This window comes from Cucumis melo, chromosome 6 (genome assembly GCF_025177605.1).
Source record: "Cucumis melo cultivar AY chromosome 6, USDA_Cmelo_AY_1.0, whole genome shotgun sequence".
Lineage (NCBI taxonomy): Eukaryota > Viridiplantae > Streptophyta > Magnoliopsida > Cucurbitales > Cucurbitaceae > Cucumis > Cucumis melo.
Genome location: NC_066862.1, coordinates 962,468 through 978,044, shown reverse-complemented (window position 1 = coordinate 978,044; position 15,577 = coordinate 962,468). Strand labels below are relative to the sequence as shown.

Genomic DNA, 15,577 nt, shown 5'->3' with positions numbered 1-15,577 from the left:
AGTTTACATTTTTAATTTCAATTTCTTAACTAAATATTGCTTTTTTTAGTTAGAATGTCGTTTAAACCAATTATTATGTAGTATTTTAAATCAATAAATCGAAACCATTCTCAAAATATAGATTACATAATATTTTTAAAATTTATGAACGGAAGGTTGTTTCCACATCCGAATTAGAATGTAATGTATGGTAATAAAAGATTTTTGTGTTGGATCGAGTGTTTTGAACAAATTTTAATGTTAAACAAATTTGTTCTATTCGAACGTACATTTAAGGTTTCTAATTTCATTTTAGCTTTCCTGACACGGTATAGTTTCATTTTAGTCCTCCGAACATCACATAAATGAAAACTAAATATTGAGTGGACAAAAAAGGCCAATCATTTTCCAATTTGTTGTATCCTCAATGTTATATAAATGGAAGTTCGTTCATAGTTAACAAGTGTCATTCTTCTTCCCCCCACAGCCGACAGAACCACCGGAGCACCACCGTCAATTGCCATGGAGGAACCAAAACAGAGAGAAGAACAACAAGAAGTTGAATCCCCAACGCCCCACGTTGTAATGATGCCAAGTCCCGGTATGGGTCATCTAATCCCACTCGTCGAATTCGCCAAACGCCTCGTCCTCCTCCACCGTTTCACCGTCACTTTCGTCATCCCTTCTGGCGGCCCTCCTTCCAAAGCCCAAATCTCTGTTCTCAGTTCCCTTCCCTCCGCCATCGACCACGTTTTCCTCCCGCCGCCCTCATTAAATGACCTTCCACCCCAAACCAAAGCCGAAACCATCATCGTCCTCTCCGTTACTCGCTCTCTTCCCTCTCTTCGTGATCAATTCAAATCCATGGTTACTCAACGCAACCTCGTCGCCTTCGTTGTCGACCAATTCGGCACCATCGCCTTCGATCTCGTCAGAGAATTCAACGTCCCGCCGTACGTTTACTTACCCTGTTCCGCTACCACTCTCTCGCTCATCCTCCACATGTCCGATCTAGACAAATCCGTTGTCGGCGACTATACAGACCTCACTGAGCCGATCAGACTTCCAGCATGCAGCCCAATTCCGGCGAAGGCATTGCCGGATCCGTTTCTTGACAGGAAAGATGATTCTTATAAGTATTTTCTCGAAAGCATGAGCAGGTTTGGGTTAGCAGAGGGGATTTTTGTCAACAGCTTCCCGGAATTGGAACCCAACCCCATTAATGCTCTGAAATCAGAAGAATCTTATCCCCCAATTCACCCAGTTGGTCCAATCGTGAAAATCGATTCGAGTGGGAGCGAAGAAGGGATTGAATGCTTGAATTGGCTTGATGAACAACCACACGGGTCTGTCCTGTTCGTGTCATTTGGAAGTGGGGGTACTCTGTCGAGTATTCAAAACAACGAATTAGCGATGGGATTGGAAATGAGTGGCCAAAAATTCATATGGGTTGTTAGAAGTCCACATGATAAAGAAGCAAACGCATCGTTTTTCAGCGTCCATAGCGAGAATGATCCGTTACAGTTCTTGCCGGAGGGGTTCGTCGAGAGAAACAGGGGAAGGGGATTAGTACTGCCGTCATGGGCTCCACAAGCTCAGATACTCAGCCATGGTTCCACCGGGGGGTTTCTGAGCCACTGCGGTTGGAATTCGACATTGGAGAGTTTGGTTAACGGAGTTCCTCTGATTGCTTGGCCGCTTTATGCAGAGCAGAAATTGAACTCCGTTATATTAACAGAGGAGATTAAGGTGGCATTGAAGCTGAAGATGAACGAGGAAAGTGGGATTATTGAGAAGGAAGAGATTGCGAAAGTGGTGAAGTCTCTGTTTGAAAGTGAAGAAGGGCAGAAAGTGAGGGAGAAGATGGAGGAATTGAGAGCTGCAGGGGAAAGGGCTGTTGGAGAAGGAGGATCTTCTTCAAGAACTCTCTTGGAAGTTGTTCAAAAATGGAGGAACAAAGTTTCAAGATAGAATTATTATTGTGTTTTGAGATTTGTAATTACTTTTTTTTTTTTTAAATTGTTATCCTTAAAATAAAATCATTACCTTTTAAGTTCATAATGTTGTAATGTACTTTGTCATGTTTGGGTTGTGATGTTTCTTTTAAATAAGTGAAGTGTATGAACTATCCAATAAATCAACGTTATGATTAATGGTTGATTATTACAACTTCCTATTTGAGAAGTATGATATTAATGGTGATTATTATAACCTAAAGGGTGGTTAGCTCTAGTGCCACCCTCAAGTGAAGAACTCATGCAACTTTTTCCCTCCAACGTTATTAGTCAACACATTAATTTTTTAGTTGCAAACAACAAAAAATGAAGACCTAATAACATCTCTAGGATCTACGAAAAAATTCCTAAAATAAGAACCATAAGAACCATGCTTAGTTAGTATGTGAGAAACACTGTTTCAATTGGGATATATAAAATAGAGTAAGATGTCAAATGTTCTGAAAAACCTTTCTAATCAATGGAGTCGGATCTGAATATCGATTAGTTGTTTTGGTAAAAAATTGATAGTAAAAAACTATTGTACATAGTCTAATACCCCTTTTGATGAGCAAAATGCATACTCTCACGTATTGCTAATGTCTCTACACACACAAAGGAGTGTGACAAAAATCAAAATAATCGTATGAAGGTAAAGAAATATTTGCAAAGACACATCTAAAAAAAAAAAAACCTAGTAATATTGTAACCTTTCTTTATAAGAATTGTCAACAAACAAAATCAATGAATTGGATATCCTAAATAGATCAGATCATAACAAAAGAAATCGTATGGAAAACATCATCGTAAAGAACCAAAGAAGAAACATCAAACTAATAAACGTGTAGACACTCATTGACTTTTATATTCACCCAAGAACAAGCAATTGAAACATATATTAAGGCTCAAATTAAACGAAAACATTTGATTAAATTAGTTAGATGAAGAGAAAGAGAGTGATGTTAGAACAAGTAGTGTGTGAGAGTGATAGTAAGGATATTGGGGGGTAGTTGGGAGAAGAATATAATATATAACATAACATGTGGTGTGTGTATATCAAACATATATCTTCTAATTGAGTGAAGCATAAATTTTGTAACACATCAATATCTATACTCCACATCCCTTTCTTAAATTGAAAGAGTCATATGCCCAAAACACAATTGTACACAAACTCTCCAATCACAATTTCACTTCTATGGATGTGATGTTTGTTTACAAGATCTTATGTGTGTGATGTGTCATCACATTCCATAATATATTTTCTTTACAAACATCTCTATTATTATTATTTTTGTCTTTCACAAGTTTCCACTTTATATTTTGAATTTTAAGCTTTAAAATAGAAAATATGTGATCATTCTAGAAAGTGCAATAAATATTACTTATCTATGTGATACAAATTTTAATTTTGTATTTAATATAGTACCCTAATATTTTTAATTTTGCATAGTATATATATTTATGATTTCTTTAGTTGGTCCAAATACCTATCCAACATAATAAATGAAGATTTGAAGTAGAGACAAAAATAAATGAAGATTTTTCTTTCTTTCTTTTACTCTTTTTTATTAACTCAACAATTGTTTAACATAAATTAAACATCATATCAATCTCTAAAAATGAAAATTATGTAAAAATTAAAAGATTTGCTATTATATGTAAAAAGATAAGATCTTTACTATACATTCTTTATTATTATTATTTTTTTTGTAATATATATCTATTATACAATCAAACTTTATAATTAGATTGTAATATTATCTTCTTTTTCAATAGTACTTAAAAAAATAAAAAGTAAGAAAAAAAAGTCACAAAAATATGAAAGAAAAATGTTTTGAGAGAAAGAAGATAATGGTAGAAGAAGAGAAAACAACAACCCAACCCATTATAATTGAATGGGCTCTCTCAAAAACCTTCACTCCAACAAATAAATAAATAAATAAGTAAAGAAACTTTACTCATAATCTAGAAATAATAAATTGACATCCTTTTTGTTCTTAAAAAAATGGAATTAAACACATTTATTTGATGGGATTGGCATTCAAATTTATGATATCTCTCTAAGATTAATTTTAGTTCATAAAGACAGTCCAAGGTTTGATGGTGACAATTTCCTAACCCTCATTGACAAACGACTCTATGTAAATTTTGTCAAGATAACAATTATATATGTTTGACCAAATGCATCAAATCTTACAATTATATCTACTCTTTTCTAAATATATATATATATAATTATTAATTTCAACTCTAACCTCAACTATCCTTCTTTAACGACACAACTCCTTATACTAAGTCGAAGTCATTACTAATTTTAAAAAAACAAATAAAGTTTATAAAGTTTGGATAAAATGAAACAAAACCTCAAAAATTTAAATTTAAAAGCCTAATTAAAGTAATTTGCGATTTGTGTAAAGGTAAAATCCTAACTTGGGCCCTATCTAATTTTAAAGAAATAAAAAAACAAATAAGGAATAACTAAAATGCAAACATTTAAGGTCTGAACTTGGATATAAAGTAGAAGCAAGAGATCCCTATGGCTCACCACGGTCACTTCTGATCGCTCGCCAGCTTGCCCATCCCTTTACCTCTGCCCGAAAAAAATGAAATGGAAAGAGTGAGTATAAAATACTCAGGGACCCACTACTAGTCCTGCTAGGTGCCTGTTAACTTCCTATTATAGTCCTGAAAATGGTACCCAAGAACTGGCACGTTCCCGAACACGTGCAACATGTGATCCCGTAGGAACAAAACCTGGTCTTCGGTGACCTAAAGGAACACCTAGGACAAATTGGTCTGTAGCGTACCCAGAGAAAACACTAAGACAATCGGGCTGCGAGGATCCCGTCGAATCACTCGAATCATGTCTATATCAATGCCAGACTGACGGTCCCGTCGAACTACGCAGTTCTAAATAAATGGTGATCCCGAAGGACATCCATGCAGGTACGACTCTAATAGGATAAGCTAACATGCACCATAACCATAACATACACGTAATATAGCATCATCACGTCATCATATCACATCCTATCATCATATCACACCACATCATCATGTCAAATCATATCATCATATCAAATCACATCATCATGTCATATCATATCATCATATCAAATCACATCATCATGTCATATCATATCCTCATTAATTGACATGTCGTTATGCAGTCTAGTCATCAATGTGCATAACTAAGAATGTATGCGATCTCTTAATTCCACTCGTAGGGGTAGTAGTAGAATCTCTTACCTGGAGATTTGCTCAACGAGTCCTAACCGCAAGATCACGCTTTCCTAGCAGCGAAGTTCTACTGGTTAGAACACAAATTTTTCATAACATAATCACCAATCGACCAAAAACTCCAGACATTCCATTGAAGTAACTTACCTTAGGTCGAGGTTGCGACGATTGAGCCCTTAACTGGAGAAGTCCCACGCTCCAAGATCAATTGGTCCTAGATGTTTCTTAAGAGAAATAATTTAATTTTAACCCCAAAATTAAATTAAAATTAAATTATTTGAGATCTAACAAATTTTAAATGTTTAGTTGGGTATTTCAAAACCCAATCAACTTACCAAACTAGGTGAAAAGGACCAAAGCAGGCTGGCGGCTCAAAGATAGGCAAAGCGGCTAGCGCGTGCGACTCGGCTACTGCGTAGGCGCTGGCGCGGCTCGCGATCGGCTCACGGAGAAGGGCGGGGGTCGGATTGGCTTCACGTGGTGAAGAAAACGCAGGCGCGCAGGTCGAGTTCCGGGTCGAAGGCGAGGGCGCAACTATTCGGGTTGGGTGCGCGTGTGCGACTCGGGTTGCGGAGGCGCTGGCGCGGTTGGGCTTTGCAGACTTCGACGGACGGCACTCGATGTGCGACGGCGTGGCTGAGCGAGCGGTTGGGCGACGCGGCTGAACTTGTAACGGCAGCTGACGAAAATGCTCGGGCGGACAACGGATCGACGCAAACGATGTGGCGGGGCTCCACGTGAAAGGCTTGGAGATGCAGGTGAGATCTGTGCGTGACGGCTGGAGCTCGGCGGTGTGGCGGGATGCGGTCGACGACGGTGGCGGCGTGGCGGTGGCTAGGGTTTCTTTCCCTTTTTTTTTCTTTTTCTTTCTTAAAGAAGGTGATGATGGTTTGCACAGGTCCCAATGGTCCTTTTTAAAGAGAAAATAATAATAATAATAATAGGCTTAATATTATTTTTCTTTTCTCTTTTCCTAATTTAGTCAATTGAATCCACTTAATCTTTCTTATTTAAGTCCAATAATCTCCAATATAAAAAAAAAATATCAAAATCACCCAATCACCTTAATCTTTTTCCCAAATAAATATCACCCTTAGATATTTTCTTGATGTCTAAAACTCAAATGTTCATAAATCACTTAATTCAAAACACCCAAAATTTCAATAACTACACTTAAGATAATAAATTAAATTCCAAATTGTTGGACGTTATACCTTCAAACATTATTAAACCAAAGTCTCACACCCCACAAGGAATGATAAATTGATATAAATTTAGTATTCATATCGGTCACTATTTTTCCTGTTGTCAATATCCACATGTGACTAAACAAAATCTCTTCCAAATTAAAAAAACAAAAGTATCGAAAAAAGTCCACAAAATCCAATAGTTGACAAGATGTTTATATTATCATGATGGTTTGGATTCTTTTTGTTTTTTTTTTTTTTTTGTTTCCTACAAACAAAATAGTTAGATTATTAGCATTAAATCTCTTTCTTAATTTGATCAACTTTGTTTAAGAATAAATGTAACTGTCGAATCATTTCTTTCTTTTTTTTTTTTTTTTTCTTGTAAGTCTCACTTCAAATGGTTTTAAGATTTTACACTTTAAACTTTAAAGTTGGAGTTGTTTTCAATGATGTCGATTAAAATTTAAAGTAATTATAAAAAGGAAATTTTGGGAAATCAAAGACATGTGACTAAAAAAGTAAAAACTAAATATGTATATATAGATATGGAAAATCTTGAAAGCAAATAGTATATATATAAACTAATAAATGTAATGTTGAAAAAACAATTTATTATGGTATATATAAAGAGGAAAGAGATTTTGGGATTTATCAACAAAATCACAAAGTGAATTGAAGATCAGAGGATAAGAATTTGAAGAGAAGGCAAAGAAAATTATTAATTAAATGGCAGTGTCGTCGTCGTCCGGTTGCTTGAGAGTGTGCGTTACAGGACGTGGCTCCGGCTACGTCGCTTCTTCCTTCATCAAAAAGCTTCTCCTAAACGGCCACATAGTTCATGCAACTCTTCGCAACTTAGGTAAATTAGTATTAGGCTATATCCAAATCCCCATATTTTAAGAGTTAAATTGTATGTTGCTTGTGACGTACGTAAATAACATAGTATTGGTAAATTTTTATGTTTAAAGATGATGAATCGAAAATAGGGATTTTGAAGAGGCTCCCAAATGCAACTACTAATTTGGTGTTGTTTAAAGCCGACATTTATGAACCTCATGAGTTTGAAGCTGCCATCCGAGGCTGTCACATCGTTTTTCATGTCGCTACTCCTTTACACCACACTCATGCAACTCAGGTTTGGGTTGATTTCTTTTTCTAATCGGAACTATTTTTGGGAGGTTTTGTCGCTAAATTTATGTTTAGTTGAAAGTTTTGTATGCGAGCTATTACTGAGAAAAACATAAACACCAAAGAAAATAAATTTTGAAAGAAAGAAGACAGATTTACAGAGTTTTTTTGTTTTTCTTTTTTTGAATGACAAAAGCTTACCATAGTTGTATTAAAACAAACCTCACAATCACAATTCATGAGAATTTTTTTAACTTGAAATGAATATACTGCAAAAAACACAGTACAGCGATGTGACAGAAGCATCGGTTGCGGCGGCAAAGATGATAGCGAAATTGTGTGTGGAATTGGGAACGGTTAGGCGGCTGATCTACACAGCCTCTCTCGTGTCGATGTCGCCGATGAAAGACGACGGCAGTGGTTTTAAGGACGTCCTTGACGAAAACTGTTGGACGCCTCTCAAGCTTTCCTATCCTTTTTCTAACTCAACTGTGGTGGTATCAACCCAACTTCATTTCTTACTGCTATTGTCTTTTAATCAAATTTATTTAACATTTATAAACTTTAACTTATAATTTAACTCATCAGGGATACGTAGATTCAAAAACAGCAACAGAGAAAGAGTTGCTCAAGTTTGGGGAGAGCGAGGAATCGATGAAATTGGAAGTGGTCACATTGGCGTGCGGCCTGATCGCCGGTGACACTCTCCATCCATCTCCAGCAGCAACCACCACTGTGACATTTTCTCAGTTCATCGACGAAAGTGAACCCTTCAAACTCCTAAGATTTCTTGAAGAGTTGGATGGTAAAGTCCCACTTGTACACATTGATGATGTTTGTGAAGCCCACATTTTCTGTATGGAACAAACTTCAATTCATGGCAGATTCTTGTGTGCAACTTCCTTCTTGTCATCTCCAGAAATTGCCAATTACTACCATCTTCACCATTCTCATTTGCAACAAAAACACGGGTAATATAATTATATCCGATAATCATTTACGGCGTTTATTAATTATTATTACTAATACACTAATCTCAATACGTGAACTATTATAAATTTTTGTGTTAATTTTCTGTAATGGTAGGAAATTGGATGAAGTGGCCAAAAGGAACATCAAAATGAACTCCAAGAAGTTGATTGAGAGAGGTTTCATATACAAGTATGATGGTGACATGATACTTGAAGATGTTTTCCATTGCTGCAAAAACCAATTTCTTGGTTAATTATTGTATTGGTGAAATTGGTAGGATGTGACTATTTCATAGTGATTATATATGTGTAGTAAACTCTTTTATATTTTCAATAACTATATTTGGATACATTCAACATGGAAAATCTACCAACATATATCACTCATCCATATCTGATATAATCGTCCTTGCTGATCACCAGTACCCTAAACTCAAATAATTTATCTTGTTCTCTAGCTAATAATTGGTAGGATGTGACTATTTCATAATGAATAGTACATTATATATTTGTAAGAATATAGTATATGAAGAACTGCAAAGTTCATTTTATTATTTTCTTGACAGTGAAAAGTTGTCGTGTCGCATTAGTGCAATCTTATCGAAAACATTATATATTTTTACTATGAAAAGGTGAGTCCTATAAACTCGTGTCTCGTGCTTTACTTTCGTTTTGGCCTTTTCTTTTTGGGCACCATCCTGTTGGACGAATTAGTAACTAAAACACCGTTTGTTTTTCTAAATATTTATACGATCAAATTTCAAATTTCATTACTCATCATCCAAGTTAGCGAGATCCAAATAACATGACAATTCATACTGTCCAACTCAAAAGGTAAGGATCGGATTGAAGTAAATATTTTTTATTTTTGTTGGATTGAGTTACCAAATCCATCCCGAATTATATATAAATTGATAAACACACATATATACACACGTTTTTCTTTGTTTAAAGGCGTACCTATTTTTTATGGATTGATTTGTAAATTTTTAATAATTTTTTGTTATGAGTTTTGTCTTTATGAACAATGAAAGAAGTAGTCTATCTATCTTATAAGGCACATCTCAACATATCCCAAATGTACTTCTTTGAATTACCCTATCTTAAACTAAATACTAGTTTGGACTTGTTGGCCTCTGATATCAAGGAATTTCAGGAAGGAGGAAATTTGATATGAAATTAAAGGGTGAAGAAAATTTGGTATTGATTTACTTGTATTTTCTCCATACACAGTAACAAATCCTTCCTTAGAAATAATACGACACCTTTTTGATGTCACTCCAGCTTGTTTAATAATGGCTGACTCAGGTGCTGTGTCAGCATAGTGTTCTCTAATCATAGAGTAGGTGATTGATTCATCCTCCATGGCTTCTTCCAATATATAAATAATTGGAGAGAGATTTTAAGAATGAATAAATTAAAGAGAAAAGTTGTAAGGTTCAAAAGCCGAACGAAGAAAGAAGAAAAATGTCAGGTTGCTACAGAGTGTGTGTTACCGGAGGGTCAGGGCTATGTAGCTGCTTCCCTCATTAAAAAACTTCTTCAAAACGGCCATATCGTCCATACAACTCTTCGAAACTTAGGTGATTTTTTAATTCAATCCCCCTAAATCTTTATTTTCTTAAAAAAAATCCTTTTGATTTGGTTTTTATTAACTGTATATATATATATATATACATATTTTTCTATTTAAAGATGATGAATCAAAGGTTGGGATTTTAAACAGCCTCCCAAATGCAACCACTAATTTGGTGTTGTTTGAAGCTGATATTTACAAACCCCATCAATTTGAAGCTGCCATTACAGGCACTCACTTTGTTTTCCATGTCGCTACCCCTTTACGTCTCACTCATGGATCTCAGGTTTCTTTCCTTTTTTTCTTTTGCTTTCTAATGATTTTTTTGCTTACTTCGTTATTTTATAAAATATTTATGTTAAAAAACAGTTTGGGAGCACCACTGAAGCATCAGTTACAGCGACGAAGATGATAGCCAAATTTTGCGTGGAATCAGGAACGGTGAGGCGGTTGATCTACACGGCCTCCATCGTGTCGATGTCGCCGATGAAAGACGATCACGGGAGGGGTTTGAAGGAGTTGTTGATGAAAGCTGTTGGACGCCTCTTAATCTTTCCTATCCTTTTTCTGACTCATATCTACTGGTACCTAAAAACAAACATTCCCTCTTACAATTTAATTATTACATCTTTTATGCTTAATTACTGTATTCAATTATCTTTTGTTCTATAATGCAGTTTTAGATCTACTTTTTAAGTGTTTTAAAAAAGGGTTTATAAAAAATTCATCCAAACACATCCATAGAGTTTTAAAACTAATATTTTTAACACATCCCTTTGAGTAGTGAAGTGATGTGATGCAGAGAGAGAGAGGAGGAGTTGGGCAGCAATAATTAGTACAAACTAATGGCTATAGATGAGAGGAGGGACCAAGGAAAAATCAATTATCTAAACCAAAAAGCTAGTAATTAACCTAAAATCTCAGGAACAAAAAAAAAAAAAAAAAAAAAAAAAAAAAGGAAATTATATATCAAAATTATAACTTTCCTTCAAATACCTAAACATACATGTGTATTTAGGTAAACAAAATTACTTCGAACAACCTTAAACATTTAAAAGTTAGAATATTTCAAAACAAAAGGTTATTTAACATTCAAAGACTAAAGTTGTCATTTAACGATGGTGTATACATGGAATCAAAGATGATAACAGAAAAAGATACAGGCCTCCTCAACTGATCTGGATTCCTCTAGGGAGAGCGAGGAATCGGAAAGGTTGGAAGTGGTTTCGTTGGTGTGCGGCGTCATCGCTGGGGAGTGTCTCCTCATCCTTCTCCAGCTTTGACCACCATGATCACATTCTCTCAGTGAACCCTTCAAACTCCTAAGATTTCTTGAAGAGGTGGATGGTAAAGTCCCACTGGTACACATTGATGATGTTTGTGAAGCCCATATTTTCTGTATGGAACAAACTTCAATTCATGGCAGATTCTTGTGTGCAACTTCTTTCTTGTCTTCTCCGGAAATTGCCGATTACTACCATCTTCACCATTCTCATTTGCAACAAAAACATGGGTAATATAATTATCCGATAATCATTTACGACGTTTATTAATTGTTATTACTAATACACACTAATCTCAGTACGTGAACTATTATAAATTTTGTGTTAATTTTCTATAATTGTAGGAAATTGGATGAAGTGGCCAAAAGGAACATCAAAATGAACTCCAAGAAGAAGTTGATTGAGAGAGGTTTCATATACAAGTATGATGGTGACATGATACTTGAAGATGTTTTCCATTGCTGCAAAAACCAATTTCTTGGTTAATTATTGTTGTAGTGAAATTGGTAGGACGCGACTCTTCTATAATAATTATATTATGTGGAGAAAACTCTTAGATTTTCAATAACTTTATTTGGATATATTCAAGATTGAAATTCTACCACATATATCGCTCATCCTCATCTGATATAATTGTCCTTGCTCACCGGTACCCTAAACCCAAATAATTTATCTTGTTTTCTAAAAATTAATTTTCACACAGAAACGGAAAATTTGTCCATTCGCAATAATGCAGTCTTATCAAAAATATTCTCAAAGTAAATTAAACTTTTTTCTTTTAACAAGCTACGGTTTGGATCAATAGGTATACCCGAAATAGGTATATCCAAACATCTCCACTAGATGGACACCTTTTTTACTTTTCCGTTGATGCCCAAGCCTCCATTTTTTATAGAAACAGTAACTTTTCTCCAGTTCATCAGATGTATGTTTTTATCACCATCAGAATTTCTCCATAAAAATTCCTCCAAGTTCTCTCAATATTATTATACACACATTTAGAAGCCTTGAACAACGAGAGCTGGTATGTAAGGAGACCGGAGAGTGTTGACTTTATGAGGATGACCTCGCCACCTTTTCATTGTAAGTGAAAATATTTCCGAGTATTAAGTTTCTGTTAATATTCTCCATGATTAGATCCCAAAACTTTGTAGAAGACGGCTTGTCATTTAAGGGAACACCTAGATAAGACAAAGGCATATGCAGTAAATTAATACCCAAGTGGAGGCAACAATGGCAGCCTTGTTATGATCAACATTGATAGAAGATAATGGACTCAATGTAAATTAAATTACCTAAGTCCATATCTAACAACTAACTTGAAGATAGTTGAGCTTACTATTTTAACGTTACTAAAGTCTTATAAATATTTTTGTTTATTTTACGATATCTGAAAATATTTTAAAACAAAATAAAAAAACAATTTAATAAAATAAGACTTGAGATAAAACAGGCCAAAGCTTTTTCCAATATATAAATAAGTGGAAAGAGATATATAAGAACGAACAAATTAAAGAAAAAAGTTGTAGGATAGAAAGAAGAAAGAAGAACAATGTCAGGTTGCTGTAGAGTGTGTGTTACTGGAGGGTCAGGCTATGTAGCTGCTTCCCTCATTAAAAAACTTCTTCAAAACGGCAATATCGTCCATACAACTCTTCGAAACTTAGGTAATTTCTAAATTCATCCCATTAAATTTTTATTTTTTTTGAAAAAATTTGTATTTCAATTTCATTTTGTTTCTATTAATTGTATTTTTTTTCTTTATTTAAAGATGATGAATCAAAGGTTGGGGTTTTAAAGAGCCTCCCAAATGCAACCAATAATTTGGTGTTGTTTGAAGCCGATATTTACAAACCCCATCAATTTGAAGCTGCCATTACAGGCACTAACTTTGTTTTCCATATCGCTACTCCTTTACACCACACTCATGGAACTCAGGTTTCTTTCCTTAGTTTTTTCTTCTTCTTTTTAATGATTTTTTTTTTTTTTTTTGGTTACTTCGTTATGTTATAAAATGTTTATGGTTAAAAACAGTTTGGGAGCACCACAGAAGCATCAGTTACAGCGACGAAGATGATAGCCAAATTTTGCGCGGAATCAGGAACGGTGAGGCGGTTGATCTACACGGCCTCTGTGGTGTCGATGTCGCCGATGAAGGACGACGGGAGTGGTTTCAAGGAGTTGTTTGATGAAAGCTGTTGGACGCCTCTTAATCTTTCCTATCCTTTCTCTGACTCATTTGTATTGGTACCTAAAAACAAACATTCCCTCTTACAATTTAACTACATCTTTTATGCTTCATTACTATATTCAGTTATCTGTTGTGCTATACATTTCTTTTCTTTGTTTTGGATTGATTTTTTCAATGGTTTTAAAAATATTCATAAAACAGTGCTTTTAAACACTTAGAAAATTGATCCAAACACACCCATTGAATTTTTAAATTAAAATTTTAACCCATACTTTTGAGCAGTGAAATGATATATATATACTATCCATAGAAAAAGATTAGGAGAGAGAGAGAGAAGTGGGCAACAATAATGAGTATAAAGATCAACTAATGATAGCTATGGATGGGATGAGGAAAAATAGGAGAGAAATAAATATTTCAAATATATTTCAAGGAGAAATCAATTACCTAAACCAGAAAAGCTAGTAATTAACCTAAAATCTCATGAACAAAAAATATATATCAGAATTATAACTTTCAAGACTAAAGTTGTAATTTAACGATGGTGTGCTTTTTAGGGATACATGGAATCAAAGACGATAACAGAAAAAGAGTTGCTTAAGTTTGGGGAGAGCGAGGAATCGGAAAGGTTGGAAGTGGTTTCGTTGGTGTGCGGCGTCATTGCTGGGGAGTCTCCTCATCTTTCTCTTGCTCTAAGCACGCTAAGCACCATGGCCGTATTATCTCAGTTCATTGACGATGGTAAACTCTTCAAATACTGTAGATTTCTTCAAGAATTGGATGGTAAAGTTCCACTCACACATATCAATGATGCTCGTGATGCCCTCATTTTCTGTATGGAACAAAGCTCAATCGATGGCAGATTCTTGTGTGCTAGTTCCTTCTTGTCTTCTTCAGATATTGCCAATTACTACCGTCTTCACCATCCTCAATTGAAACAAAAACACGGGTAATTTAACATAACTCCGTCTGATAATCATTTAGGTACCATTGTTTAGTAATTAATTACTACCCTTCTTCACCATCTCCATACATGTCCATACATTTGGTTTGACAACGAAGTTGATAACGATATTGATATATGTTAGTGTTGAATGAATAATTGGGTTTTGCAGGGTATCCGAGGAAGAAGTTCCCCACAGAAACATCAAAATGAACTCCAATAAGCTTATTGAGAGAGGTTTCACATATAAATATGATGGTGATATGATACTTGAGGATGCTTTCCGTTGCTGCAAAAACCAAAATTTTCTATATTAATTATTCCTATTTCTTCTTTATTCATATTTCTTCTTCTATCTCTCAAGAGATGTGTGAGATTTCTTGTATTATCCCAAACAGTTAAAACAAAAGACAAAAAACAAATAACAAATACCGACATAATGGGTAGGCCAAGGTGTACGTGGCGCAGTTTCATTTATTGTCCTTTCGAAATTGGTCATTGAAAGAAAACTCATCTTCACCGATACCAATACCGTCAATGAAACCAAATCTATTTTTACTAATGATAGATTTTGATAGAATCCATCAATCTTTGTGTCTGCAGTTCATAAAATTAAGTTTTGCTATATTTTATATAAATATTTTGTCTATTATTTTGAAAATATTCATCTCATTTATTATTAATCTTATTGGTATTTTGCTCTGCACCATAACAACAACAATAATTTATAAAAAAAAAAAAACCTATAAAAAAGTTTGACATGTGGCAAAAGAAAAAAATAGTCAGAAAGAGTTATGTTTCCAACTTTTATTTTTCTTTGTCACGTCTTGTAGTAGAATTTGAAATAAGGAGATTGCAAATAAATATCACATGACTTTATTATATTCATCTTTGTATTTTTCTTCGATATTATATAATAAAGTCTTTTTATAGTATAATTTTGTAGAATCGAGTGGAATATATAGGACAAAAGGTTTTTGTCAATTACTATTGAAATAAACTCGTTTTTTAACATATAGTATAAAGTTTTATAAGAAATCAATCTACCACCAACTGAATCGTGTGTAACTTTGAGTAAG

At 34.5% G+C, this 15,577-nt stretch overlaps 3 protein-coding genes across 5 annotated transcripts; all 3 read left to right on the top strand.

Moving 5' to 3' along the window:
• The first annotated feature begins 224 nt into the window (after positions 1-224).
• LOC103483202 (hydroquinone glucosyltransferase-like) lies at positions 225-2,148 on the top strand. Its single transcript, XM_008439695.3, has one exon. It carries the CDS (start codon positions 502-504, stop codon positions 1,948-1,950), a length of 1,449 nt encoding a protein of 482 aa, XP_008437917.2. The 5' UTR covers positions 225-501; the 3' UTR covers positions 1,951-2,148.
• Positions 2,149-7,081: 4,933 nt separating this feature from the next.
• On the top strand, positions 7,082-8,896 carry LOC103483203 (putative anthocyanidin reductase). The gene is made up of 5 exons (XM_008439696.3): positions 7,082-7,265; positions 7,375-7,541; positions 7,819-8,031; positions 8,123-8,505; positions 8,621-8,896. Exons 1-5 carry the CDS (start codon positions 7,133-7,135, stop codon positions 8,757-8,759), a joined length of 1,035 nt encoding a protein of 344 aa, XP_008437918.2. The 5' UTR covers positions 7,082-7,132; the 3' UTR covers positions 8,760-8,896.
• Positions 8,897-9,898: 1,002 nt separating this feature from the next.
• On the top strand, positions 9,899-15,086 carry LOC103483205 (putative anthocyanidin reductase). 3 transcript variants are annotated; one of them, XM_051085863.1, is made up of 6 exons: positions 9,899-10,088; positions 13,136-13,302; positions 13,399-13,611; positions 14,113-14,296; positions 14,403-14,504; positions 14,671-14,835. In XM_051085863.1, the coding sequence occupies exons 1-5, from the start codon at positions 9,914-9,916 to the stop codon at positions 14,489-14,491; spliced, it is 828 nt and encodes a 275-aa protein (XP_050941820.1). In that variant the 5' UTR covers positions 9,899-9,913; the 3' UTR covers positions 14,492-14,504; positions 14,671-14,835. The 3 variants fall into 3 exon arrangements, with proteins under 3 accessions (XP_050941820.1, XP_050941818.1, XP_050941819.1); XM_051085861.1 differs by having other exon boundaries at positions 14,113-14,504; positions 14,671-15,086; XM_051085862.1 differs by lacking the exon at positions 9,899-10,088 and adding an exon at positions 12,860-13,031 and having other exon boundaries at positions 14,113-14,504; positions 14,671-15,086.
• The last annotated feature ends 491 nt before the right edge of the window (positions 15,087-15,577 follow it).